At 40.7% G+C, this 21,865-nt stretch overlaps 3 protein-coding genes and 1 non-coding gene across 8 annotated transcripts; all 4 read right to left on the bottom strand.

Annotated features, from left to right (window-relative positions):
• Positions 1-68: 68 nt before the first annotated feature.
• TRNAY-GUA lies at positions 69-158 on the bottom strand. The gene is given in 2 exon segments: positions 69-104; positions 122-158. It is a non-coding gene; the product is annotated as a tRNA-Tyr (tRNA).
• A 2,056-nt stretch (positions 159-2,214) lies between these two features.
• On the bottom strand, positions 2,215-6,374 carry LOC115753348 (abscisic stress-ripening protein 3-like). Of its 5 annotated transcripts, none has more exons than XM_048273673.1 (4): positions 6,196-6,374; positions 3,261-3,321; positions 2,806-2,930; positions 2,215-2,642 (listed from the first exon to the last, which is right to left on the bottom strand). In XM_048273673.1, exons 1-4 carry the CDS (start codon positions 6,253-6,255, stop codon positions 2,460-2,462), a joined length of 429 nt encoding a protein of 142 aa, XP_048129630.1. In that variant the 5' UTR covers positions 6,256-6,374; the 3' UTR covers positions 2,215-2,459. The 5 variants fall into 5 exon arrangements, with proteins under 5 accessions (XP_048129630.1, XP_048129629.1, XP_048129628.1 ...); XM_048273672.1 differs by having other exon boundaries at positions 3,261-3,336; positions 6,211-6,366; XM_048273671.1 differs by lacking the exon at positions 6,196-6,374 and having other exon boundaries at positions 2,806-3,054; positions 3,126-3,401.
• Positions 6,375-7,824: 1,450 nt separating this feature from the next.
• Positions 7,825-11,512, bottom strand: LOC115737011 (protein SET DOMAIN GROUP 41). Its single transcript, XM_048273658.1, has 6 exons — positions 10,763-11,512; positions 10,628-10,667; positions 10,416-10,516; positions 9,780-9,878; positions 8,095-8,685; positions 7,825-7,988 (listed from the first exon to the last, which is right to left on the bottom strand). Exons 1-6 carry the CDS (start codon positions 11,480-11,482, stop codon positions 7,959-7,961), a joined length of 1,581 nt encoding a protein of 526 aa, XP_048129615.1. The 5' UTR covers positions 11,483-11,512; the 3' UTR covers positions 7,825-7,958.
• Positions 11,513-12,064: 552 nt separating this feature from the next.
• On the bottom strand, positions 12,065-21,251 carry LOC115741465 (sterol 3-beta-glucosyltransferase UGT80B1). Its single transcript, XM_030675423.2, has 14 exons — positions 20,144-21,251; positions 19,023-19,168; positions 18,512-18,754; positions 17,705-17,816; positions 17,401-17,571; positions 16,381-16,444; positions 16,173-16,230; positions 15,897-16,074; positions 14,724-14,854; positions 14,097-14,199; positions 13,661-13,737; positions 13,320-13,367; positions 12,872-13,021; positions 12,065-12,557 (listed from the first exon to the last, which is right to left on the bottom strand). Exons 1-14 carry the CDS (start codon positions 20,379-20,381, stop codon positions 12,357-12,359), a joined length of 1,920 nt encoding a protein of 639 aa, XP_030531283.1. The 5' UTR covers positions 20,382-21,251; the 3' UTR covers positions 12,065-12,356.
• Between the last annotated feature and the right edge of the window lie 614 nt (positions 21,252-21,865).

Below are 21,865 nucleotides of genomic sequence, written 5' to 3'. Positions count from 1 at the left end.
GATATGCTGTATCAAAACCAGGAAAGGAGAATATAAGGAAAAGGTGGGGAAAAAAATAGGAGAAGAAATCCGACCTGCCGGATTCGAACCAGCGACCTAAGGATCATTCTGCGAGTAACCACTACAGTCCTCCGCTCTACCAACTGAGCTAAGGTCGGACTTGTGAAAAAGACCTGATATATAATATACTTAAAATTCTTCACACAACTTCTGGTCGCAATGATAGTATCCTCACTCCACTTACCCATTTTTATATGAGATATGTTCACTGAAAGTTCTAAAAATTATCATGCAAGTATAATCAGATCCTAAAACTTATCGAATTGGTGCAATCAAGCCCTTCCGTTAACTCCATCAAAACTTGGCTAACAAAAAATATTGAAGTGGCTTTTTTAACATTTTATATCTCCTATGTGGCGATTACATGGCTAAAACTAAGTCGCTTTGATCAAAATCTAATTTTTAATATATTTTTTTATTTTAATTTAATTAAGAAATAAGCTGAAACTTAAATAAATAAAAAAGAAGAAGCAGTGGTGCGGTGGTGGCTAGGAAGCCCTCGCCGCCGCCCATCACCGCTGGCCCCTGGCCAAGGTCCGACGACTCCCTCCAACTAGTTCCCCACCACTGCTCTTCTTGGCGGTGGTGGGCGGCAACAACGAGGGGTTGCCCTCACCCCTTGCTGCCCGATCCTAGCTATTACTTCTTACTTTTTCTTTTTCTTTTTTTAATTTTAGTTTGTATGTTTCAATATAAAGATGCCGTTTTAGCCACGTAATCATCACATAAGGGAGAGGAAATATTTAAAAAAGTCATTTCAACATTTTTCATTAGTCAAATTGGATGGAGTTAACGGAATGACTCTATTGCACCAATTTAACAAATTTTGGAACTTGATTGCACTATTTACAAGTTTTAAAACTCAATTGCACTTTCGTGACAAGTTTTAGGACTTCTAATGCACATACCCTTTATTATAATACACAAGCTAATGTTGTGTTTGGTCATATGATTTCTAGTCATGATAGGACTAGGTGGGATATGATATGAAATCAATAGATTTTTCTACATTCTATCTACTATTTGGCAAATTGTAATAATAAAATCGAATATTTTCACATCTTATCATGTAGATTATTCGGTATAAATGACATAAGTGTAAATGAACTTAAAAATTGCACAAATGACGATGATAAGAATTTGTCACCACATCTTGCCTACTTTATTTTTATTTGCTTATTTTTTATTATTTTTTCTTCTCTTTTTTATTTCATTTCTTTCTTCCCCTTCCATTCCATTATTCTCTAAAAAAAAATTGTAAATAGTAAACTATACTAATATAACTAACCTACTAAAATACGTAAATATAAATACCGAATGTGTGTTTATGTTTGTACATATACATACATACACACATATACATATATATGCATATATACATTACATATATATATTGATTTCACATCATAAGATAAAAAGAAGTACGAATATATAGATAGAAATAGGAATAAATTAAAAAGAGATATGAATATGATTTCATTTTTTTGGATTTTTATAGTAGAATTCAAATATTATTTAAATTGCATTAATTTAATAAGCTTGTTATTCGAGAAAAATGAATCGTACATTATTAATATTGGAAACCATATTCATCTTTATCCCACATTTCATATGGGATAATTTTATCCAAAATATATTCCTCTTACGTCTGACTTTATCCTCTCTTGAGCGAGCACCAAACACATGATAGAATAACTTTTATTATATCTTGAATTTTATCGGGAAGATTACTATAAATTACCATTAATGTCACGAAACTCCTCCAATCTCCTTTGAAACTGGACTTGTACGTTAATAGAAGGGAGAGCTTGAGCTAAATCTCTCCTTGCTCTCCTCTCTTCGTTAACTGATTTAGCTCTCTATTCTTTTTTCTTGCTTTCCTCCCATTTTTTAAGCCGTTTTTCTTCCGATTTAATATAGATCTATAAGCTTTTCTCTCTTATTGCAAAAGAGTTTTCTTAGCGTATAATTTCGAAATCTCACTTCTCTTGAATTTCGGCAACGTAGGAGGAGAAAAATTATCGGATGGATCAATTTTCTGAGGGTAAAAAGCCCAAGCAATTAGACGATATAAGATTGTTTTCAATACTCAGCGGCTCAATCGAAAAGCAAATTCGCAAATAGTTCCGACATAGAGAGAGATGATATAAACCCGAGAAAGAAAACTCCATGGATTTCATTAAAACATAGCTGACTTGATCATAAGAGCCAGCGACCAAACAACAACATATTAATACGTTAGTGCCACAACTCGCGACACTCGTAAGGAAAAAGTGCATGCAACATTAAAAAATAAAAAAGTATTATTTTAACTTAGGAGGACAGACCAGACCAGCCTCTTCACGCCGATGATGAACACATCATACTGACGATCGACATATAAAGATTTTGACGTTGAATCAGAAGAGGTGGTGGTGCTTCCTTCCATGAGCCTCCTCCTCTTCCCTCTCCGTCTCCTTCTTCTCGTGATGCTCGTGGAAAGCGTAGCCGCCCCCTCCGACGGCCGCCGCGGCCCCTATTTCCTCCTCCATCCTGTGCCTGCGGGCGTGGTCGGGGTCGTTCTCCGCCCGGTGCTTCTCGTGCTGATTGATATGTAATAGATCCAATTACCAAAGCAGCCGCCCAAAAAAAAAAAAACAGAAGAATAATTAAAGGACAATATTCAAACTACTCGTTCAACTTGTTTTTTTCGTCACTACGAGATAACCAGAATTATCTCACGAAAATAGGTGGGGGGAATGTTACCAGGGCGTAAGCGCCGGCAGCCGTGGCGCCGAGTTCGCCGAGCTCCTCGAGGTGCTTGTGGTGCTTCTCCTCCTTCCGGTAATCGGTGCCCCCCAGGTCCGAACCCATCCCGGTCACCTGGTTGGCCTCATTGTAGCCGCCCCCGCTACCGTAGGTGGGGGCCGTCTCTTTGTAGCCGCCCCCGCCGCTACTACCATAGGTGCCGGCCGTCTTGTTGTAGCCGCCCCCGCCACTACTACCGTAGTTGCCGCCCATCTCGTTGTAGCCGCCCCCGCCACTACTCCCGTAGTTGTCGCCCCTGCCGCCTCTACCATAGGTGCCGCCAGTCTCGTTGTAGCCACCCCCGCCGCTACCGTAGTTACCCCCCGTGTCGTTGTAGCTGCCCCTGCCACTACCGTAGGTGCCGGCCGTGTCGTTGTAGCCGCCCCCACCACCGCTACCGTAGGTGCCGCCTGTCTCATTGTAGCCGCCCCCGGTGACACCACTACCGTAGTTGGGGGCCGTCTCGGAGTAGGCAGCGTCCTCGTCGTCGTTCTTGCGGTGGAAGAGGTGGTGGTGCTGCTTCCCCTCGGCCATGGTGGTGGGTAATCTGTTGGCGAAACGCGACAATTCAATCCAACCCAAAGAGAAAGTGAAGACAAGTTGGGAACTTCCGATTACTAATTCGTTGAATGCGATGGAGGGGCCAAGTGGGGACGAATCCACTTATATAGTGACGTCGGGGCCCTCGTTTTGGGGAGCCCAATCCAATCTCCTCCGACAACGTGGGAGGCAACGTGTACGAGATTGGACGGTTAAGAAACCGTGGAGCCCGAGTCAAATTGCTCGTGCGTTGATGATGAAAATCAGATTTTGGGGAGAGCCTTTAAGATCCCAGCCTATACCCCAGTTATATCCGACACTTGTTGCCACAACCCAAAAAGTCTTCCTAAAAAATCTCGCAATATCTCAACTCTGATCCACACGTTACAAAGTTGAAAGGACGTTTCATTTCGAAGGCGGCAAGAATGATTCGGCATTGGGCATCGCTAACAGAATCTAAAGATGGTTCTATCGCGACGGTAACTTCAATCGCACGTTTCGTGTTCACGATCGTTCCTAGACTTTGGACATGAACTAGCAACGAATGATGCACATTCGTTTGGTGCGGACATGATTAGATCGATAACGCGAGCGCAGCAACGACGAAGCGTGATGAAGATTAAGGATAGTGAATTTCTTCCAACCAAGTATTAACGGTTGGGTGGCTCCATGGGATTTGGTAGTTGGAGCCAAGCCCTCGTGTAAAATATAAAGGGTGATGTCGGCAAGAGCATCGATTCGTGCTTCGTTAGCTGCTTGTCCTCCACGTTTTGCTCCGAAAGCGATAAAGGTTATGTCACTGTTAATCTTTTTCCTTTGTTAAATGCTCTTGATCAATAATAGAATCCACTTTCTTTCCTTGTCATAAAATAGGTCGCGCTAACATGACAACGTGATAATTCAGAAAAAAGAGAAGAGGGCAATACCGTTACTTTTTGAAAAGTGATAATATCATAGATAGTTCGACAATTTAACGGTAGAACGCTAAGCATAATATCAGAGATGGGTTCCACCGTGACTGTTATATATTTTTTGTCATTCACAATACTTGTAGTTAAAATTGCACCGTTATACCAGCTTCTCAAATCCTTCATAAAATCCGTAGTATATGATAGGCTAGGGAAATCACCAAAAATTTTTAAATTTATTAAATTCTAAATCTCTTAATTTGGCTGACAATTTGATAATTTAATATTTTCGACCAATTTTGCCCATAAATTGTTAATGTGAACGCCAGGTGATCTACATGTCGCGATCGGCATTGTCATGCAATGCCAATGATCGACCATAGGCGTAGCAAAGTGACCTTGCCGGGCCCGCCGGGCCTCCAGTGAAGCTCGCCCTCATCATAGGTCTGCAAGGGCAACTTTTACCGGCCCTCGCTTGGCTATCTAGCAACCAACAAGAGGAAGAAGGGGAGAAAAAAACTAAACCCAACAATTAAACATTTACAAAAAAATATCCACGTCGGCGATTTGTGTTTTCTATGAAATTACCATAAGTCATATCCATTGTATTTATGTTAAGTACGTCTAAATCATTTGATAATTTTATCCGGGCTCTATCTTTCTTACATCCAATTTTATTCTATTTTGAACAGATACCAAACATATGATAAAATGAATTTTACTATATCCTGAATTTTATCAAAGAGGCAAGGGAGACTACCATAAACTACCATGAGAGGAGGAGGAGGAGGAGGAAGAGGAACTGCACATAAAGTCTGCGTGATGATGGAGACGAAGCCTTCTCTGCGCAGCTTTTGATTTTAATTAGTCAAAAATGCGAATGCCAATCTCGTGTTAATTTTACATGCCATGTCTAATGAAGGAGACAAATTATTGGTTCAGCCAATTTTCGACCATTACATCCTCGAGAAATGCAAAGTCAGTCCTTTCTTATTATGATATTAGATTATTTCTAACTTGACAGTCTGACAATATTAATTAATTATTTTTAATCAATAATCTCATAATCAATAAGTACTTTATGCAAAGTGAATTTACGGTTGATATTATAAAATTCCTGATAATATTGTCGGGAAAACATTTTCTTACTATAAAACCCGACAAATGAAAACTCTAGAGATTTCCATTAAACATAGCTGACTTGATCATAAGAGCCAGACACCACATACCAACATATCGAATGTGTTCTAGCCACAACTCGTAACACCCATAAGAAAGGTGCATGCAACATAAAGTATTATTTAACTATGACAGCATATATATATACGCACACCGGATCGGATATAACATCGAAAGAGAGATTCAACGTCAATCAGAAGAGATGGTGATGCTTCTTTCCATGATCCTCCTTTTCTTCCTTCTCTGTCTCCTTCTTCTCGTGATGCTCGTGGAAAGCGTAGCCGCCCCCTCCCACCGCCGCGGCCGCCGCTATTTCCTCCTCCACCTTGTGCTTGTGGGCGTGCTCGGGGTCTTTCTTCGACTGGTGCTTCTCGTGCTGATATACAATAGATCCAATTACCAAAGCCGCAAAAGGAAAAAGAGAAGAAGGAGCATAACTACTAAAGGACAATAAGTTCGCACGTTATTAGACGCGATACTCGTTCAAGTTAGCTGTTTTTGTTGATCTATCAACATGAAAAGTCCAAACAGAATTACCGCCTAAAAAGAGTGGGGAAAATGTTACCAGGGCGTAAGCGCCGGCAGCAGCGGCTTCCAGCTCGCCGAGCTCCTCGAGATGCTTGTGGTGTTTCTCCTCCTTCCGGTAATCGATGCCCCCTGGGCCCGAACCCATCCCGGTCACCTCCGAGGTCTCACTGCAGCCACCCCCGGGGACCTTGGTGGCATCCTCGTCATCCTTCTTGTGGTGGAAGAGGTGGTGGTGCTGCTCCCCCTCGGCCATGGCCGGCGAAATATGACAAATTCAATTCGACCAAAAGAAAGCGAAGAGAAAATATGAAACTTCTGATTACTACCAATTCGTTTTATGCGATGGAGGGCCAAGTGAGGATGAATCGATTTATATAGCGATGTCGGGCCTCTTTTTGGGGAGCCCAATCCAATCTCCTCCGACGACGTGGGAGGCAACGTGTAAAAGATTGGACGGTCAAGATTGTGCATGACGATGGAAAATCTGATGGAGAGAGCTTTTGAAGACCACTACCGAACTCTTGAGTTTTATCCGACACTTGTTGCCGCAACCCACGTAGCTGAGCTTCATTACAAAGTTGCAAGAAATTTCATTTTGAACTTTGCTTCATGGCCTGCCAGCATTGAAGGGGGCGGGAATGATTCGCCATTGGGGACGGCTAAAACTCCTGCAACAGCATCTAAAGTTGATCTTATCGTGACGGTACTTTAATCATATGTTTCGCAAGCGAGCGCATACATGATTGGATCTCGCCAATGCGAGCGCAACGGCGAAACATGATAAGGATAATAAATTTCTTCCATCGAAGTATTGACGGTTGGGTGTGTGTCCATAGGGTTGGTAGTTGGAGATCAGCCTTGTGTATATAAAAGGTGATGTCGGCAAGAGCATCAATTCATGCTTTGTTAGCTGCTTCTCCACGTTTTCTCCGAAAGCCGTAAGGTAATGTCACCGTTAATCTTTTCCTTTGTCAAATGCTCTTGGTCAACAATAGAATCCACATTCTTTCCTTGTCATAAAATCCAAAGGATGGGATACAAAGTGAACATCATCAATAAAATCCTAAACCTATTACACTCTTACTAATTTCTTGCAAGTTTTTAATTTTCGCCCTTGCCAAAGGTCAGCAAAAATGACCTTCGCTGGCATCGGCCAGCAACATGAGAAAGAAGCGTCGGCAATTTCCGGTCAAAATTAATCGAAAGGACTAAATTGATAATCGTCAAAAGGTTTAGAACTAAATTAGCCAAATTAAAAGATTTAGAATTAAATTGGCACAAATAAACAGTTTTATGACTTTTTTTTGGAAATTTCATAGGAAAAAGAATGTCATCCAAGGAGATTAACCAAAGGAGAAATGAAGAACTTGTGAGTGAATAGTTGAGGACACCTGTGGATGGATGAACCTGGACCCAACTCAAGGATTAATGTGAAGCCATTACGTGTCTATGGTAGGGTCATTATGCAATTCAACCAGACACCTGTGTGGCTGACCCAAAAACACACGATCAAGTCGAATGTCCAAACAGGAGCTTGATCCGTGCTGTCTTAGCTTAGAAAACAATTGAACATGTCTGTGGGCAAATCAGTGCCAGCTCAAGTAGATCTTCCCTGTCAACTTTATGTGATTGAATAAGTCCTCCTCTATCTGTTGCGGGTCTCTAATTGATCCAATGAACAATCCGTGACATCATTCTCATTAGACAAAATGCCGAGAATGCGAGGAGTCCGACCGTAGCATACACTCCAGAGCAGTCCTCCATACGTTAAGCAATGGACACCAAGCTGGAACAGGAGTCTCCTTTCGTGGTCATACGATGCATGCAATTTATATGTAGAAGCAATTTGGTCTCTCTCACAATGAGAATCTAAACCAGTGCCATCTAAATGGGCTCCAAAATTGTATTCCTTGAAGATTTCAACTGTCCTGAGCCACCCAAAATCAACAGGATCTTTTACTGCTTGCAAGAAACGACTACCATGAGCTAGGAAACCCCAAAGCATTTTTGTCAGATCAGCAATACAGCTCATGAAATCCCTGGATATGTTTTCAAAATCCGCATATAAAGCTTGACTCCACAAAGGCAGCACCTTAACTTCTTTCATCAAGGAGCACCTGCAGGACGGGGGCTTGGGAACTGATGAACGTGCAGCAGTCTGCGGTTTTTCTGAAAATATGCTCCACGCCGCGTTTCTGGAAATAGACAACAAGGACTCTCCTGCAGTTACCCAAAAGGTTGCTGCAGATGCCATTAGAGAAGATTCAGAGCGGAACAGATGATGGACTGCTCCTGCAAGAAGCAGCGAGTATGCTCCACTGATTCTGCTCAACTTCAAAGTTTCTGATACAAGAGCACCTGCTTGTATCTGTGGAGCAACTAATTGACTTGAACGGATGCTATAAGCGGAAGCCAATGTCATGTAGGCATTCAAGGAGAGATGGTGCAAGGGTTGCAGAAGAAACTTTTGCTTGAGTCCAGCCTTCGATGCAAAGTCCTCATCAAGGACCCTGTCTGTAAGCAAACTCTCGAGCTTCTCGCAGCAAGACTTTGGATCACTATCTGATAGATATTCAGATATAACATCATCCATTGATTCACTCAACCTTCTGGCAGCCTCATCCCTATAGATGCTGCAGTTGGCACTATCTTCACTGACATAGCCATAGGCAGCACGGAAATCCTGAAAGGTATGAGTGGTCTCAATATCTCGAAAATTCTCTTATCAGTGTCCTGTTTATCAATATCTTTCCTAGTGGCCGTCATGAATTTGATGCTGGCTTATCACTTTCAGACCAGAAAAGTGATGTACTAAATAGTAGGTAAAATGTGGCTCTACAACAACATCCACAACTTCATAGGTCAAAAAGCAGTTGTCAATATGGGGAGATATCAGAAATATTTCTTGAAGGATCTTGCATGCTCACCAACAAAGATTCTTCATGAACAGATAATGCATTATGCAACTAGCAGCAATACATGAACAAGATGAGATAAATTATCAAGAGATACGTAGACAGCTATGCAAAATAGTCTACCAACAAAACATTACAACTTTGCCAAAACCATTCAGGGACATGGGCTTAGTGTATAGCTTACACAAGATAGCCATACTACAAACAACAAATTCAAAGTATAGAAGTAAAACAGACACTTGAAAAAATCAATAGGAAACCAAATCACTGAAACCCCATCAACTGCAAACTTGGAGTGAAGTTGAACTATGAACATGCTAAGAGTCAGGAATTCTAGATGGGAACAACACCATATCATATACAAATTGTCAAACGATCACGAATATTATGCAGCAATGGAGACTGGAAGATAACAAAAGCTTCCTCCCTCCCTATATCTCATTTCTGGAGAGCTTTTCATGAAAAACTTAAAGCTTCCTATGGCCTGAAACTGCTTCAACTAACTGATATTATTTGGATTTCACAAGTCATACATTCCTAAGAAGTTGGGTAAGACTCACTTTGGTTAAAGAAAAAAGTTCTTTTGTAGGAACCTCAAAAGTTAAAAGTCCTTTAATTATTTTCCAGGACTAGGTTATGATGGAGGAACCTTTAGGTTAACAGAAGGAAAGAATTAAGTATGGCGGAGAATATTATCCCCTATTTGAGGATCATCCCATTCCGCAATTTGAGGTCACAAGTTGCAAAAACACGCATAAAAGCAGAGAAAAATCAAGAAAAGGAAAGAGTATATGGATTACCAAGAGTACTTAGTCCGAGGATATTATTTTGAGGAAAGAGTGTTAAAGTTCAGCTCTTTTACCTGCAAAGCATAATCCACATATCCTAAAGGTTCTGCATCACATCTTATACAGGAACAGTTAAACTGATACTTGGACTGTAGCTCAAACTGCCTAGCTGCCTGGAAGAAAGAAGAATAACATTACGTTATAAATGAGGTCAGGCACCAAACAGAGAATACAATTGAAAGCAAGAAAACTTGCAAACTCCAAAGAAGTGAAAGACCAAAGGGGAAGCTAGATTTGGAGAAAACAGAGAGAAAAAGAGAGCACTTGGGGATGCAAATCTAGTGATTGTGGGGGTGAGAGATCAACTCCTAAGATTAGAGAGCATCCTAACAATTTCAATAAGAAACACTCAGCTGTTATTCTCATTATGCTTGTTTGCTTTCTGTACTAAAAATGAGATGCAAGGATTGAAATCACAATAGTCATGCATAATTTCAGAATTGCTCACTTGAGAGATTAATATGGGATGACATACTTTTCAATTGATGATGTAAGATCCTAAGCAACAAAGTCACTAAGTCACTAACCTTCTGACAATAGTATTTGAACCACTGAACAAAACATTACTTTTTTCTCCGCAAAACTTAAAGAGTAAAATATCCGCTTAGGCATGAAAAGATCCTAAGTATTTCACAACTGAAAATGCGCACCTTAGGCTGCAATAAGTCAGTGTATGCGACACTCACCTCCTCCCCTTTCTTAACTGCCTTGATGCTACGAACTATTATTTTCGGCCCGTAATCTGCATAATCTTCATAGGAACTAATAATGTTTACAATGCTAGAAAGAAATTTGACAAAACTGTAACTCGTCAAATTATGTTCTTGCTACTGACCAAAAAAAGAAATTATGCTCTTGCTACCATTCCCAACTTCAGCATGTATGCAAGCAACACTGTCCACCTGCAACATCTATTCCCGATGAACACAAGTTAACTACAACTGGACCTTCATATGCAAGCACACGAATATGCATTCGAGTTTTTGCGTGTTTTTACTTGCGCTCGACCGCCATAAGGAACAATGCGAAGCCTCGATTCGTCCGGAGCCAGAGCACTAATCTCCGGTCCACTAAACTGAAACCGATAACAGGCATTGGCAGAGCAACTGTGATTGATCCACGAGAAGTCCGTACCATACACAGCAATCCCTAGCCCGCGACCGTCGACATCCTGGACCTCCACGGCGTTCGTAATCGTCGCGCACAGCGCCGCCTCCTCCAAAATGGCGTCGCCCTCAACATCCCCGCCGCCTAGGCCCAGCCTCCTCCTCGCCGCCGCCAGGGCCCTGGCACCGCTCCGGATCCTCTCCACAACCTCGCCGTCGCGGGAGTTCTCGCGGGACATCAGCTTCTCGCGGTTCGTCAGAAGGCCGCCTATCCTCCAGCTCGAGGCGTCGAGGCCTTGGGCGAGGAGGCGGAGGGCTGCGCGGAGGTCGGAGGTGTCGCCGGAGGCTGCGGTGGAGGGGGAGCGGAGGAGGAGCTCCTCGGTGGAGGAGAGGCGGGGGGAGGAGGCGGAGTAAGAGCAGCGAGAGGAGCAGTAGAGGAAGGAATGGGAGGGATCGGCGAGTGGAGATGGAGAAGGAGAGAGAGAGCAAAAGCAGGCGGCGCAGTGCGAGGGGAGGAAGGAGTCGTAGAGGGCGAGGGAGAGAGGAGCGAGCGGCGGCGTGACGTCTTCGCCGATGGCGATGTCCTCCGTCGCTCTCATCGCCATTTCCATCTTCTCAAAACAGCTCTGCTTAGCGTCACTGAGTTACGGTTGAACTTTAAAAGGGTGCGGTTAAGTTTACACGTCAAATTAGTAAAAAAATGTTAACCCAAGTGTCACAGATTTAGCTTGATACGATCAAAAATATAAAATAAAATTTCGACATCACTTATAAGTGATGCATAATTTTTCAACTGATCACTTGATTAAGTTACTCACTGGTTAAGATTTCAGATCGAAAGCCCAAAAGACTCGTAAGAATTGGCAAAGATTAAACGACATCACCGATGAGATTAAACATCGAAGGTTGAACCAGCTCTTTAAAATAGTAATGTTCAGGACTTAACCGAGCACGAATTACAATGCCCTTAGACCTTGAGAGGTAATTTTTTGGACCGAGTTAACCACTCGTTTAGGTTTAGGATCGAAAGCCCAAAAAACCCATAAGAATTTCCGACGATTACAAGTCGTCACCAACGATATTCGAAGTCGAAGCTTGAATCGGCTTTTTAAAAATGTTTAGGACTTAAACCGAGCACGAGTTAAAGTGGTTGAGACCCTGTAAGGTAATTCTACAATCCTCTGGCAAATGTACTCATCGAATGTGCATCTGAAATTCAACCTCGATCGATCTTATTACAACACAAGCGGCTAAAACGAAGCCTAAGGATGTTACACAAAGCAGTGGCAAAATCAATCTTATGCCATGTTGAATGAAATAGAATGGTCAGCCAAACCCCCGACAAGAATGAAATGAATGATTGAATAAAATTGGAAAAAAAAAATAATTATAACTAAGGGACCAAAAAAAAAAAAAAAACATAACAACAGGGAAGACATCTATCTATACACCCCACTCTCAATGTATCCAAAAGAAAGGCCGCCCCTACTTACTACATGCCGAGCAGCACCACTTCTCAATTTGGAGGAAGAGCCACTGGAAAGGGTTGGGAAGCTCCTCCTCGTCCGAAGACGCCCCCGGCAAGGGAAGCTCTCGGGGCAGGTGCCGATGGAACGCGTCGACCGCGGCCGCCACCCCGTCCTCGTTCTCTATCAGCTTCGCTATTTCTGTCGCCCGAGACTTCACCTGGAAGCATTGAGAATGCGCAGAGAAATATCACGAGACGGCTCGACGGCAATTTTCAAGTTCTGGAGAGAGTGAATCTGAGTGGTCTGTTATTCTGTTTTACAATTCTTTTACTTTGTTCAGCACACGATTCAGTATGCCAATCTGTGAGAGGCAGCCTCATTAAAAAGTAAAACTCGGTTTTATTTCATTGGATTTCTGCTATTCGACTTGCTTTGGTCAGGAAAAACTGCTGAAAATGTAATTCAACAATCAAGACATGCTTCATCGCATACATACGTAACGGAGTGAGCTCATCAACACATCAGAATTACCTCGGGTTGAAGCATAAATCTTATGGCGTCCGAAAGATTCTCGAAGCTGAGCTGGGAGATTGGTATGGGTGCAGGGCCGAGGCCTCTTTGGTGGACTCTATCGCCCCAGAAGAACTGATCTCCAAAAAAAGGAACTATGGTCGTAGGACACTGCAAGTCAAACTCTCGACATTAGTTATAAACAAAGCAATAAATAGACTCTCGACATTGGTTACAGATGAAGCATAAGGTAGACGCTTAAAGTTCTTTCGTATCAAAGAATCTGGAAGTGGCACCAAATCCTAGCCACCAGAGGATCTTGCCTTATCTCTTTTCTTGCGACACGCCACTTTCACGGCATATTTTTTCATCCAATCTTAAATGAAAAGAATCCAAAAGAAGCTTTACGACATATTTGCCATTAAGGTACCAAAAGCAAAATGCGAGGCTCCAATGTGTAAATTCTTACCCCAGCTTTCAGCCCCGTAGCTGTTGTTCCTGCACCACCATGATGAACCTGCATGTTGAGCAATATGGCTTCACCTGAATTGGGTCTCAGAAGCAGGAAGAAATGACGAAAAATTTGAACTAGCATTGATATTTTATGAAACCACACTTCATCATATCGAGCTATCAGAGTTCGCTAACAAAATGACAAACGACTAGATCATCTACCCATCAGGTTCTTGCAGTGAAGTTGATATAAAGTTCAACAAACATTCGTCCATGTAATAGACACGTGTCGCAACTTATGATCCCACAGTATGAAGCCAAATTGAGTACTCTCCTCTTTTAGTAGGACAAACTCACCACAGCTGAACACTGGGGAAACAGCCAATCATGAGGGCAGTCGTCCAAAAGGAAAACATTGTCTGGAACATCCAGAACTGCAAGAAACAGAGTTAATCAGAATAGAGCCAGTTACCATTTTATTACATGCAATTAAGGAAACCCATGCATATTCCAGTTCTTGACACTAATAAGACAAGATAACCAATCATAATTGAATCTGACAAGAAATCCTGTTAAGTTAACATCAGGTTCCAGTACTTTTGATTAAGAATTGAGGTTTTACTTCATAAATTAGTCTAGGTATTCCAAAACCAAGTGATATCTTAGTTCTAGAGATAGAAAACTGTGGGATTTTATTCAATGTAACAATTTAAATAAAAGGATAACACGTAGAAACTGATGGAAAAGTGTTCAAAAGAGGAAAGGTGGGAGAATTAAACAGCAAGATACTCACAGGTCCCGAGATCACCCCATCCTCGACCAACTATCCCTCTTTGTCCGGTATCCGTTAATGCCTTAATTATGATATCTGTAGTTTTCTTGGGATCTTCAAGAGGCTTCACAAGTAACCAATAAAATATTTAGCATCAAACTCTAATTATACTCATCTCTGAACAGGAAACAGCAAAATTCCAGAAAACTGGTTTTTCCTATAATCCAACAGCAAGTTTTCAGCATAATTTGGCAGAAATCAAGTCCTTAGTAGTGCTTCAGACAGCAAATGCCTGCTGATTCATGCATGCATTACGAATCATACATACTGGTTCATACCTAGACTCATTAGCATATTAAGGATGGAGTTTTTGATGGATACCAGAGTATATAGTCGACTAAACAGTTACTTCAAAAACTAGAAGGCATCCCCGAGATTACTAATCAATAGCTGGGTGAAACCCTAGCATAGGTGAAAAGAAGAAGAGATACACATCTAGCCAACTGTTGCTTTGCAAAAGAAAACTTTCCAAACTTCCTATCTGGTATGATCAAATAAATCAAGTATGTTGCTCATATCTATACTTCTATGTACAAGCAAAAGGGACTAGCAAGAAGAAAACTTTGAAGCACAAAGAAATAGCCATACCATGCTCCCAAACCCAATATATATAGGTTTTGGTCCCTTTCGAATCCATTCAAAAAATTCTTCCTGAGGTTTATACTTCGACCCGAGGTTAAGGAAACAATTGCCAACAACATCAACTAACGGTCCCCAATCTGCAGTTATTTAGGAACGATATCATGACACAAGATGTGATTCTCAAAATAAGGAATTTCAAAGTACGGTTTGCAGAAATACACATCAAGGCACAAGACCCAAAATTTAATTGCTGGTGTAGAATAACTAATTTCACACATAGCTACTACATCAAAGGCAAGTAAAAACATGACTCAAGGCAAAAAAAAAAAAAAAAAAATTCAAGCTTTTCTCTACTTAAGATGTCATGAAATTTCTTAGGAAGTGATGTGTAGCAAGATAGATGATGCATACCAGAAAAATTTCTGACAGAAACATTAGCTGCAAAGTCATGCCATCATAAGAGCTAGTTTTACTATCCCACAAGCAATTTTTCATGATAGCCCTTATGGTTTATTATGATTACGCCACACAAATGAAGGTACTAACTGCCAAGACAATGATAAGAGAAGTCGTGAAAAGTGAGGTACTCAACACAGTTAAGTTGCCTTATATTTATAATTCTCAAAGGTGAGGCTAGCGGGTGCAACGCAAGAATTGCCAATTGCTAGGAATTATACAGGTTGCTTTGAAACACAAGTATATGAAGGTGCCGATAAAGTACCTAGCATCAGATTACCAAAACTTAGGAGATACCTCAATACTTTATCTAAATGGAAATATTTCACATACGGAACAAACTCCAATGACAATGGGGATGTAGCAGCATTTGGATATTCCCTGGTCAGAGGAACCAGTGAAATTTTTTAATTTCTCAAAGCAATTCTCTTAATTGGTTCGGGTGTCTTCATGTCTATTATTCCGCCCCTTAAATTTTAGAGGTGGACAATTAGTTTCTATATGGGACCACCAGCATTTTCCAGCAGTCACACCCCTGCTAGACACATCACCAAAAACTAACTGAACAAGTGAAACACAACAAACACCAATTCTAACCCACGACTCCAAACAGCAGAGCTTGTTTCCCGCAGAGGGAGATTTTTGTCATAAAAAAGAACAGATCGAAATATTCTGGCAACAATGTCAATGATGAGCACTCTTGGCTAACTAGGGCTTCCTTACCACTCGGCTTAGGCACAAGATGAGGACTCCACATATATCCTGTTGGCAAATGAGATATCGATCCACGGTATGTACTAAAATATGCAATAGGAGGTAGCTTCAACTTCCTTTTCCTGAAGTCATTAATATAGCCTCTTATGCCCCACCATATCAGGAGATCGACGATTACATAAGAAAGCTGGATCCCGCAAAAAAGATTTACTTATCAGCACAACGAGTTTGAGGCAAACTCACTAGAAATTCTATAGTCGAAATGGGTGATATCGAAAAGCATACCCAGTTACCCGCACTTTGAGGCACACGTGCCAATGGATGAGGAAATTCATATGTTGGCCTGCCTATCCAAAAGATTAGTGTAAAGAAGCATCCTTTCACAGAAAATGTAACTCATTGCTAAACAAGAATTGTAACAAAATTTAAATTTAGCCCCAAAATACTTAAAAGAGGATTTAAGGTAAAATGTTTAACACAGTCAAATACTTACGTCCATGGCATGGTAAAGAAGATGTGAAGAGGTACACCAAGAGCTTCCGCGACATGTACATGTCCTGCAAACATAACCACATGAAAAAAGTTTCACAAACCCTATCCAGGATGACAGGTCATTGTAGCTTTCCTTTTTCTTGGCTGCCCTTCCGATCTGTTTAGTAACTAAGCATCTGTTGTACATTCAACCTGAACAGCAGTGATGCCCATACTCCTGTAGTTGTTGCTTTAATAATCATTTTTCATACTTTTACATCTTATTTTTCAAAGATTGTTTAGTATCCAATAAATGACAACAACAATGACGACACCCTTAACTACACTGTCATGTATCATCAAAGCACGAGAGAAGAAGAAGGTGCACGCAGAATTAAGCGTAGATGGAATATAATTAGGAACCGACTAAAGAAAACTATATACTGTATGAGAGAGAGAGAGAGAGTCTGAAGAACGAATTTTCTTTTTCAAGTCCTTAATATGTTTCTATAAGCAATCAGCTGCAGATGGGATTTCTTTAGACACTACATAGTGTTCTTTAGTCAATAAACTATAGTGTTCTTTAGTCAATAAACTAAGGGCTTGGATCCTCTCCAGCAATGACAAAAGATTAGGCCTCTAAAATCAAATTTTCTTCAAATTGGAGATTCATCCATTGAATGTTAACTATGGTATATATGAGTTGGCCATTTCCCGATTTATTTTATTTATTTTTTGGGATAATGATATGTTTAACATGATATTTGAGCACATTAGCTGGTTTCAAGCATGGTTCTCCCACTCTTTTTGTCAGTTTCCTGTCACTCATTATCTATTTGACGTGGTTACTTCCAAATCTCTTTTTTCGCATATGAGGTCCGACCTATGCAGGACTGTCAGTTTTAAGAGCTAGCTATACATACATAGTCCCCTTTCCTGACAATAGCTTTTGGGAGAAACAATATGCCTAACAACTATGTGGAGGAAAGTAACTTCTGGAAAATTCGAATCGCAACAGTGGATTTTTGCAGTGTGAACTCACCATAAGCAGGAGGATTTGCAATAATTGCCTGAGCTCTAAAAGGCAATCCAGTTTCTGTATCCGGTTCTGTGCAGGCTGGAAGAAGAGATTCAATTATAGCCTTCAGCTGTTTTCTCTGAATAGATATTTCTCCGGGCCCAGATGGGATGAAACCTTTATTTCTGGCCATATCTACAAATAACACATGAGCACCAGGCAACTTGAATTTGTCAAAAGAAAGACGCTAGAAACTAGACCAGAAAACTGAAGCTTAAGACAACATAACCAACATATCATTCAATTCAAGAGGAGATAAGGACCTTACATCCTGCTAAAACTCGAGGATCACCACCCAAAGGATAGAAGTCTACGCCAGCTGACCTCACAAAACTCTTGAAGTTGGCATGAGTAGCCAGCCTGACATAATGACCAAATTCCTGGAAGCAAGGCCCAAGGAAAAAAAAAGAAGGCAAAACTCAGCTCAATGTAATCATTTCTAGAATACTAAAATTCATGTAAGCCAAGGAACATTTGTTTATCTCCATAGTAGTGATTTCAGAGCACATAGCTTCAGTAACATTTAGTGAAGTAACCCAAGGGCATAGAGCAGGCGACCCCTGGAACCACAGACATCTAAGTATCATCCTTCCTCATGATTCTATGTTGAAGAAAAAATAAGGGCTTAAATGTGACTTACAGATAGAACAAAAAGATTTCCCTGAATTTTCATTGGAACCTTCAGAAATGACCAATTGCTTGAAACCAGAGAATAATTTATCTGATGTAGCAGAAGCGGTAGCACATTATTGATTTATAATCCAATTTCATCACCTACTAATAAAACCCCTGAGAAGCCAAGATAAGTCCTATTTTAATGGTTCTAACTTAAGAGTCTGCATTCAGCAGGCACTCCTAATTAGAGAAGACGAATCTATTCTTTCCAACACTACTACTCAGTTTGACAAGATAGAGAAGGCATACTCTATGAATTTTACAAGATGGACTGACAAACAAGAGTTTTCATCTGATAGTGCCGTACTAAGATAATATATTATTGGTAGCCTTTGATATTTAGGGAAATGACAAGTACAAATTTAGCAGGCATCCCAATAAGACAGACTCTTAAACTTGCCTGAAGTCTCTTGGCCATAGCCAAGAAAGGCTGCACATCTCCTCTTGTTCCAACAATAAGCATGGTAATTTTCAACCTTGGAACCGATTTGTTTGAGTCCAGGATAGAATCATCGACACTGAGAGGTGCTGATTCAACAGAATGGAGCTCCAGCAATTCTGAAGCCATACTGTCATTCTTGGTCAAATCAACTTCCACCGTGCCATCATTTTGAATTTTGACTAGCTCAATAATGAGCTTTTTCTGAAACAAGTACAGGAGAGAGAGTCATTAGTGAAGTGAAGAATCACATACAAAGCACCGTCAAATATTGCTTATCAGGCATTGCAATAGTAAAGAATTTTTTATGCATACATTAATGTATGATATGTCTAGGATTTCCACGAAGCTTCTAAACAACCATATAGCTTGGAAAGATAAGAGTAAAGAAGTCACATAATTCCCTTCAAGTTCAACTAGCCAATAATCACAAGATACTCAAAAGCCCAAAACATGTGCTTATCATACGCACCTTTTCACGTTCTGACAGCCTGTCAAACAAATTGTGCCTTGAAGTTTCCTTTCTCTCTGTCATGGATCTGTAAAATGTAATATCCTGACTATCATATTGAATATTTCTGCGATGTACGCTAGGAGCACTGATGCAATGATCCAAACCTGGGACAGCAAACATGGAATAAGCAAAGGCCAAATGAAAACAGATATAGATGAAGCACATTAAATTTTCTATTCGATCTGCTAAGAGGATAATTGGATATCTACACTCAAATATATGAGCATATTGACAAGGAACCAAACTATTTCATGAAGATGCTTCTGGTAATTTCCAAAATTGATTACAGTTAGAGAACATTGCTGAATAAGACGTTCTTCTCTATATTCACAGAATTTGGGATTGTTCTACATGAATCCTTGGGTAAACAACATAGCATAAATACATAGTGTTAATAATATGGTGAACACTCTAGCAAGTGAGAAAAGTTAGTCTCAAAATAGAGGCCCTAGAATTTCCTATTCTGGATGTTCTGGATACCAAGGAGCTACTTTTTCCTGCCTTTCTTTTTATCATGTTCCTCAACAGACTCAAATGGCAGAATTGACTATGCAGGGTTATCGTTTTTTCTCTTCACTTTCGGCAAGTCGAGGCACTTTCACCACAGGCTTGATAAACTCACAATGAAAAACACATTGCAGGAATTAGAACAGAAGGATACTGCTGGTATTTGTAGAGTTCTACAACCGCTCCACAAATGCAGAGAGACAACGATTGAAATCGTAGTTGTAACAAAAGTGTCATCAGAAATGAAAAGAACAACATGATGCCAAAATCCTCGATCAATCATATATATGCTCTATTTAAAAGTCAACTTCAACTCGCATACTTTCACGGATAATAATTTAACGACTGAACACATTTGGTAAGACCACCGAAACAAAGCCTAATGGCTTGTAGTCAATATTCCTGACGTAGTAGGATCAGCTCCTTTACTGAGCGTGTTCCTGCTGTAGTCTTTACCATTTTTCCCCTCAGTTTCTTCTATTTAACAACTATAATGTCCACATTCCTGCTATTGCTCAGTCATGCAAAACACTGCATTATATTAAGCTAAAGCTTGCAAAACATATGCTTACTTCTTTGAGCTGAAGAATTGGCGTTGGATTCTCCTGATCGAGAAATCTCCAAAACTGATGATGACCTCTCAGAACCAATCTTCCCGTCTTCTTGCTCGATAGAAGAGCCAGCATCTTGAAATGCCTCGGACTCATCACTACCACCTAATTGCAGCAAATCCGTGATCACTTCCTTGCCGCTGCCAATAATTCCCTCATCTGATTCTTCAAGCGAGTGATCCACCCCATTACTCCCCATATCACAAATTCAATTTCAACACAGAGAACTCTGAGTGCACCAAAACTCCAGTTATTTCTGAGACAGTCCAACTTCCCGAAATGCGAATGGTTCCATTAAAGCAGGAAAAAAAGGGACAAGACCCGCGATTGGGATACACAAGAAAAAGATTTCACGACGTGAATCTTCAAATCAACCCAAACAAGCACATAGACCCAGTTGACACCATAACCCAGAGCAAGTGCCGAAACTTGTCGCTTCAGCTTCTTCTCAGCAGTTTCTACAGTGCTAAAGAAAAAAAAGGTAAAAAAGAGATCCTACAACTCCGGAAACTTAAGAGGCTCAACTTCGTCGGACGTCAGATTCCAAAAAAGCAGAAACACTCTTGGAACTCTATGTTTGTAAGCAACAGCAATTGACTGTGGTTGACCAAAAGAACGAACAGACCAACCGGTCAATCACTCGTATGCGTAGAACGTCTGGTGAAGCAAACGATGCCGTTCGTTGGAATCTGAACTGAACCAAGGTGAAACTTCGGAAGATCAGACCACGACACGAGAATCACCAACTGGGGTGAAAAAATGACTTTTTGCTTCTGCATATGGAAGCAATTGAGCTCCTTGAGTAGACCCAGAAAAGCTCATCCAACACAGCCTCTTCCGAGGAAAAAAAAAAATCACAGGAATGGAGCAAACAATTCAATCACTTCTTCAGCAATCACCACTTAAGCAACTGAAAACTCTCAGGAAGCAAGATTTTCTTTGACCATTAGGGGGAAAGAAAAACTTTAAAAAGGAGCAAGGCGGAGAAGAACAGTGGGAACTTGGGAAGTTTCATGCGGCCATCTCAATCATGGACATATGTCCAAGAAACTTTCAGTGTGTCCGAGCAGCTAACGCCATCATTGAAACCTGAGAAACGAAGAATTGTCAAAGGTCGTAATCACTTATTACTGAATAAAATAACAGATTTTTGCCTAAAAACCTTTTCTTATCCTCTTTCCGGACAGATTTTGCCATAAAGCTGAAAGCTTTTTACAGTAAAGCTTAGTGGACCCGGAGCGACGCATGATGTTAGAAGTCCAAATTCGAAACAATCAGAGACCACCAGCGAGACAAATAGTTCCACCAGGATCCGATTGCCGATTGGGGCGGGAGGAACCCGTCTTAATTTCTTTGTTTTTGTTTCTCTCGAGCGTTTTCAAATTTTGTTCCTTCACCCAATAGATCGTTTGATGAAATTGCGGCTTCCTGCTTTGGATATCAAGACACGGAAGACTTCTCCGAGAAGAGATTAATTACTTTCTTGATAAGATTCGTCCCTTGTCTTTTTGGAATACATTGTCTACTGATTTTCCCCCATTAATATCCGATATTTCATTTAATTTGATATTGAAAAACTTGTCACGAAAATATAAGTAATTACTGAAATTTGTAAAAAGTGCACTCCAGTCTTAAAATTTGTCAAATCGGTTCTATAAGATCATTTCGTTAAGTCCATCCAAT

Source organism: Rhodamnia argentea, chromosome 2 (assembly GCF_020921035.1).
Source record: "Rhodamnia argentea isolate NSW1041297 chromosome 2, ASM2092103v1, whole genome shotgun sequence".
Lineage (NCBI taxonomy): Eukaryota > Viridiplantae > Streptophyta > Magnoliopsida > Myrtales > Myrtaceae > Rhodamnia > Rhodamnia argentea.
The sequence above is the reverse complement of the archived record's forward strand: the minus strand, read 5'-3'. Positions and strand labels throughout refer to the sequence as shown.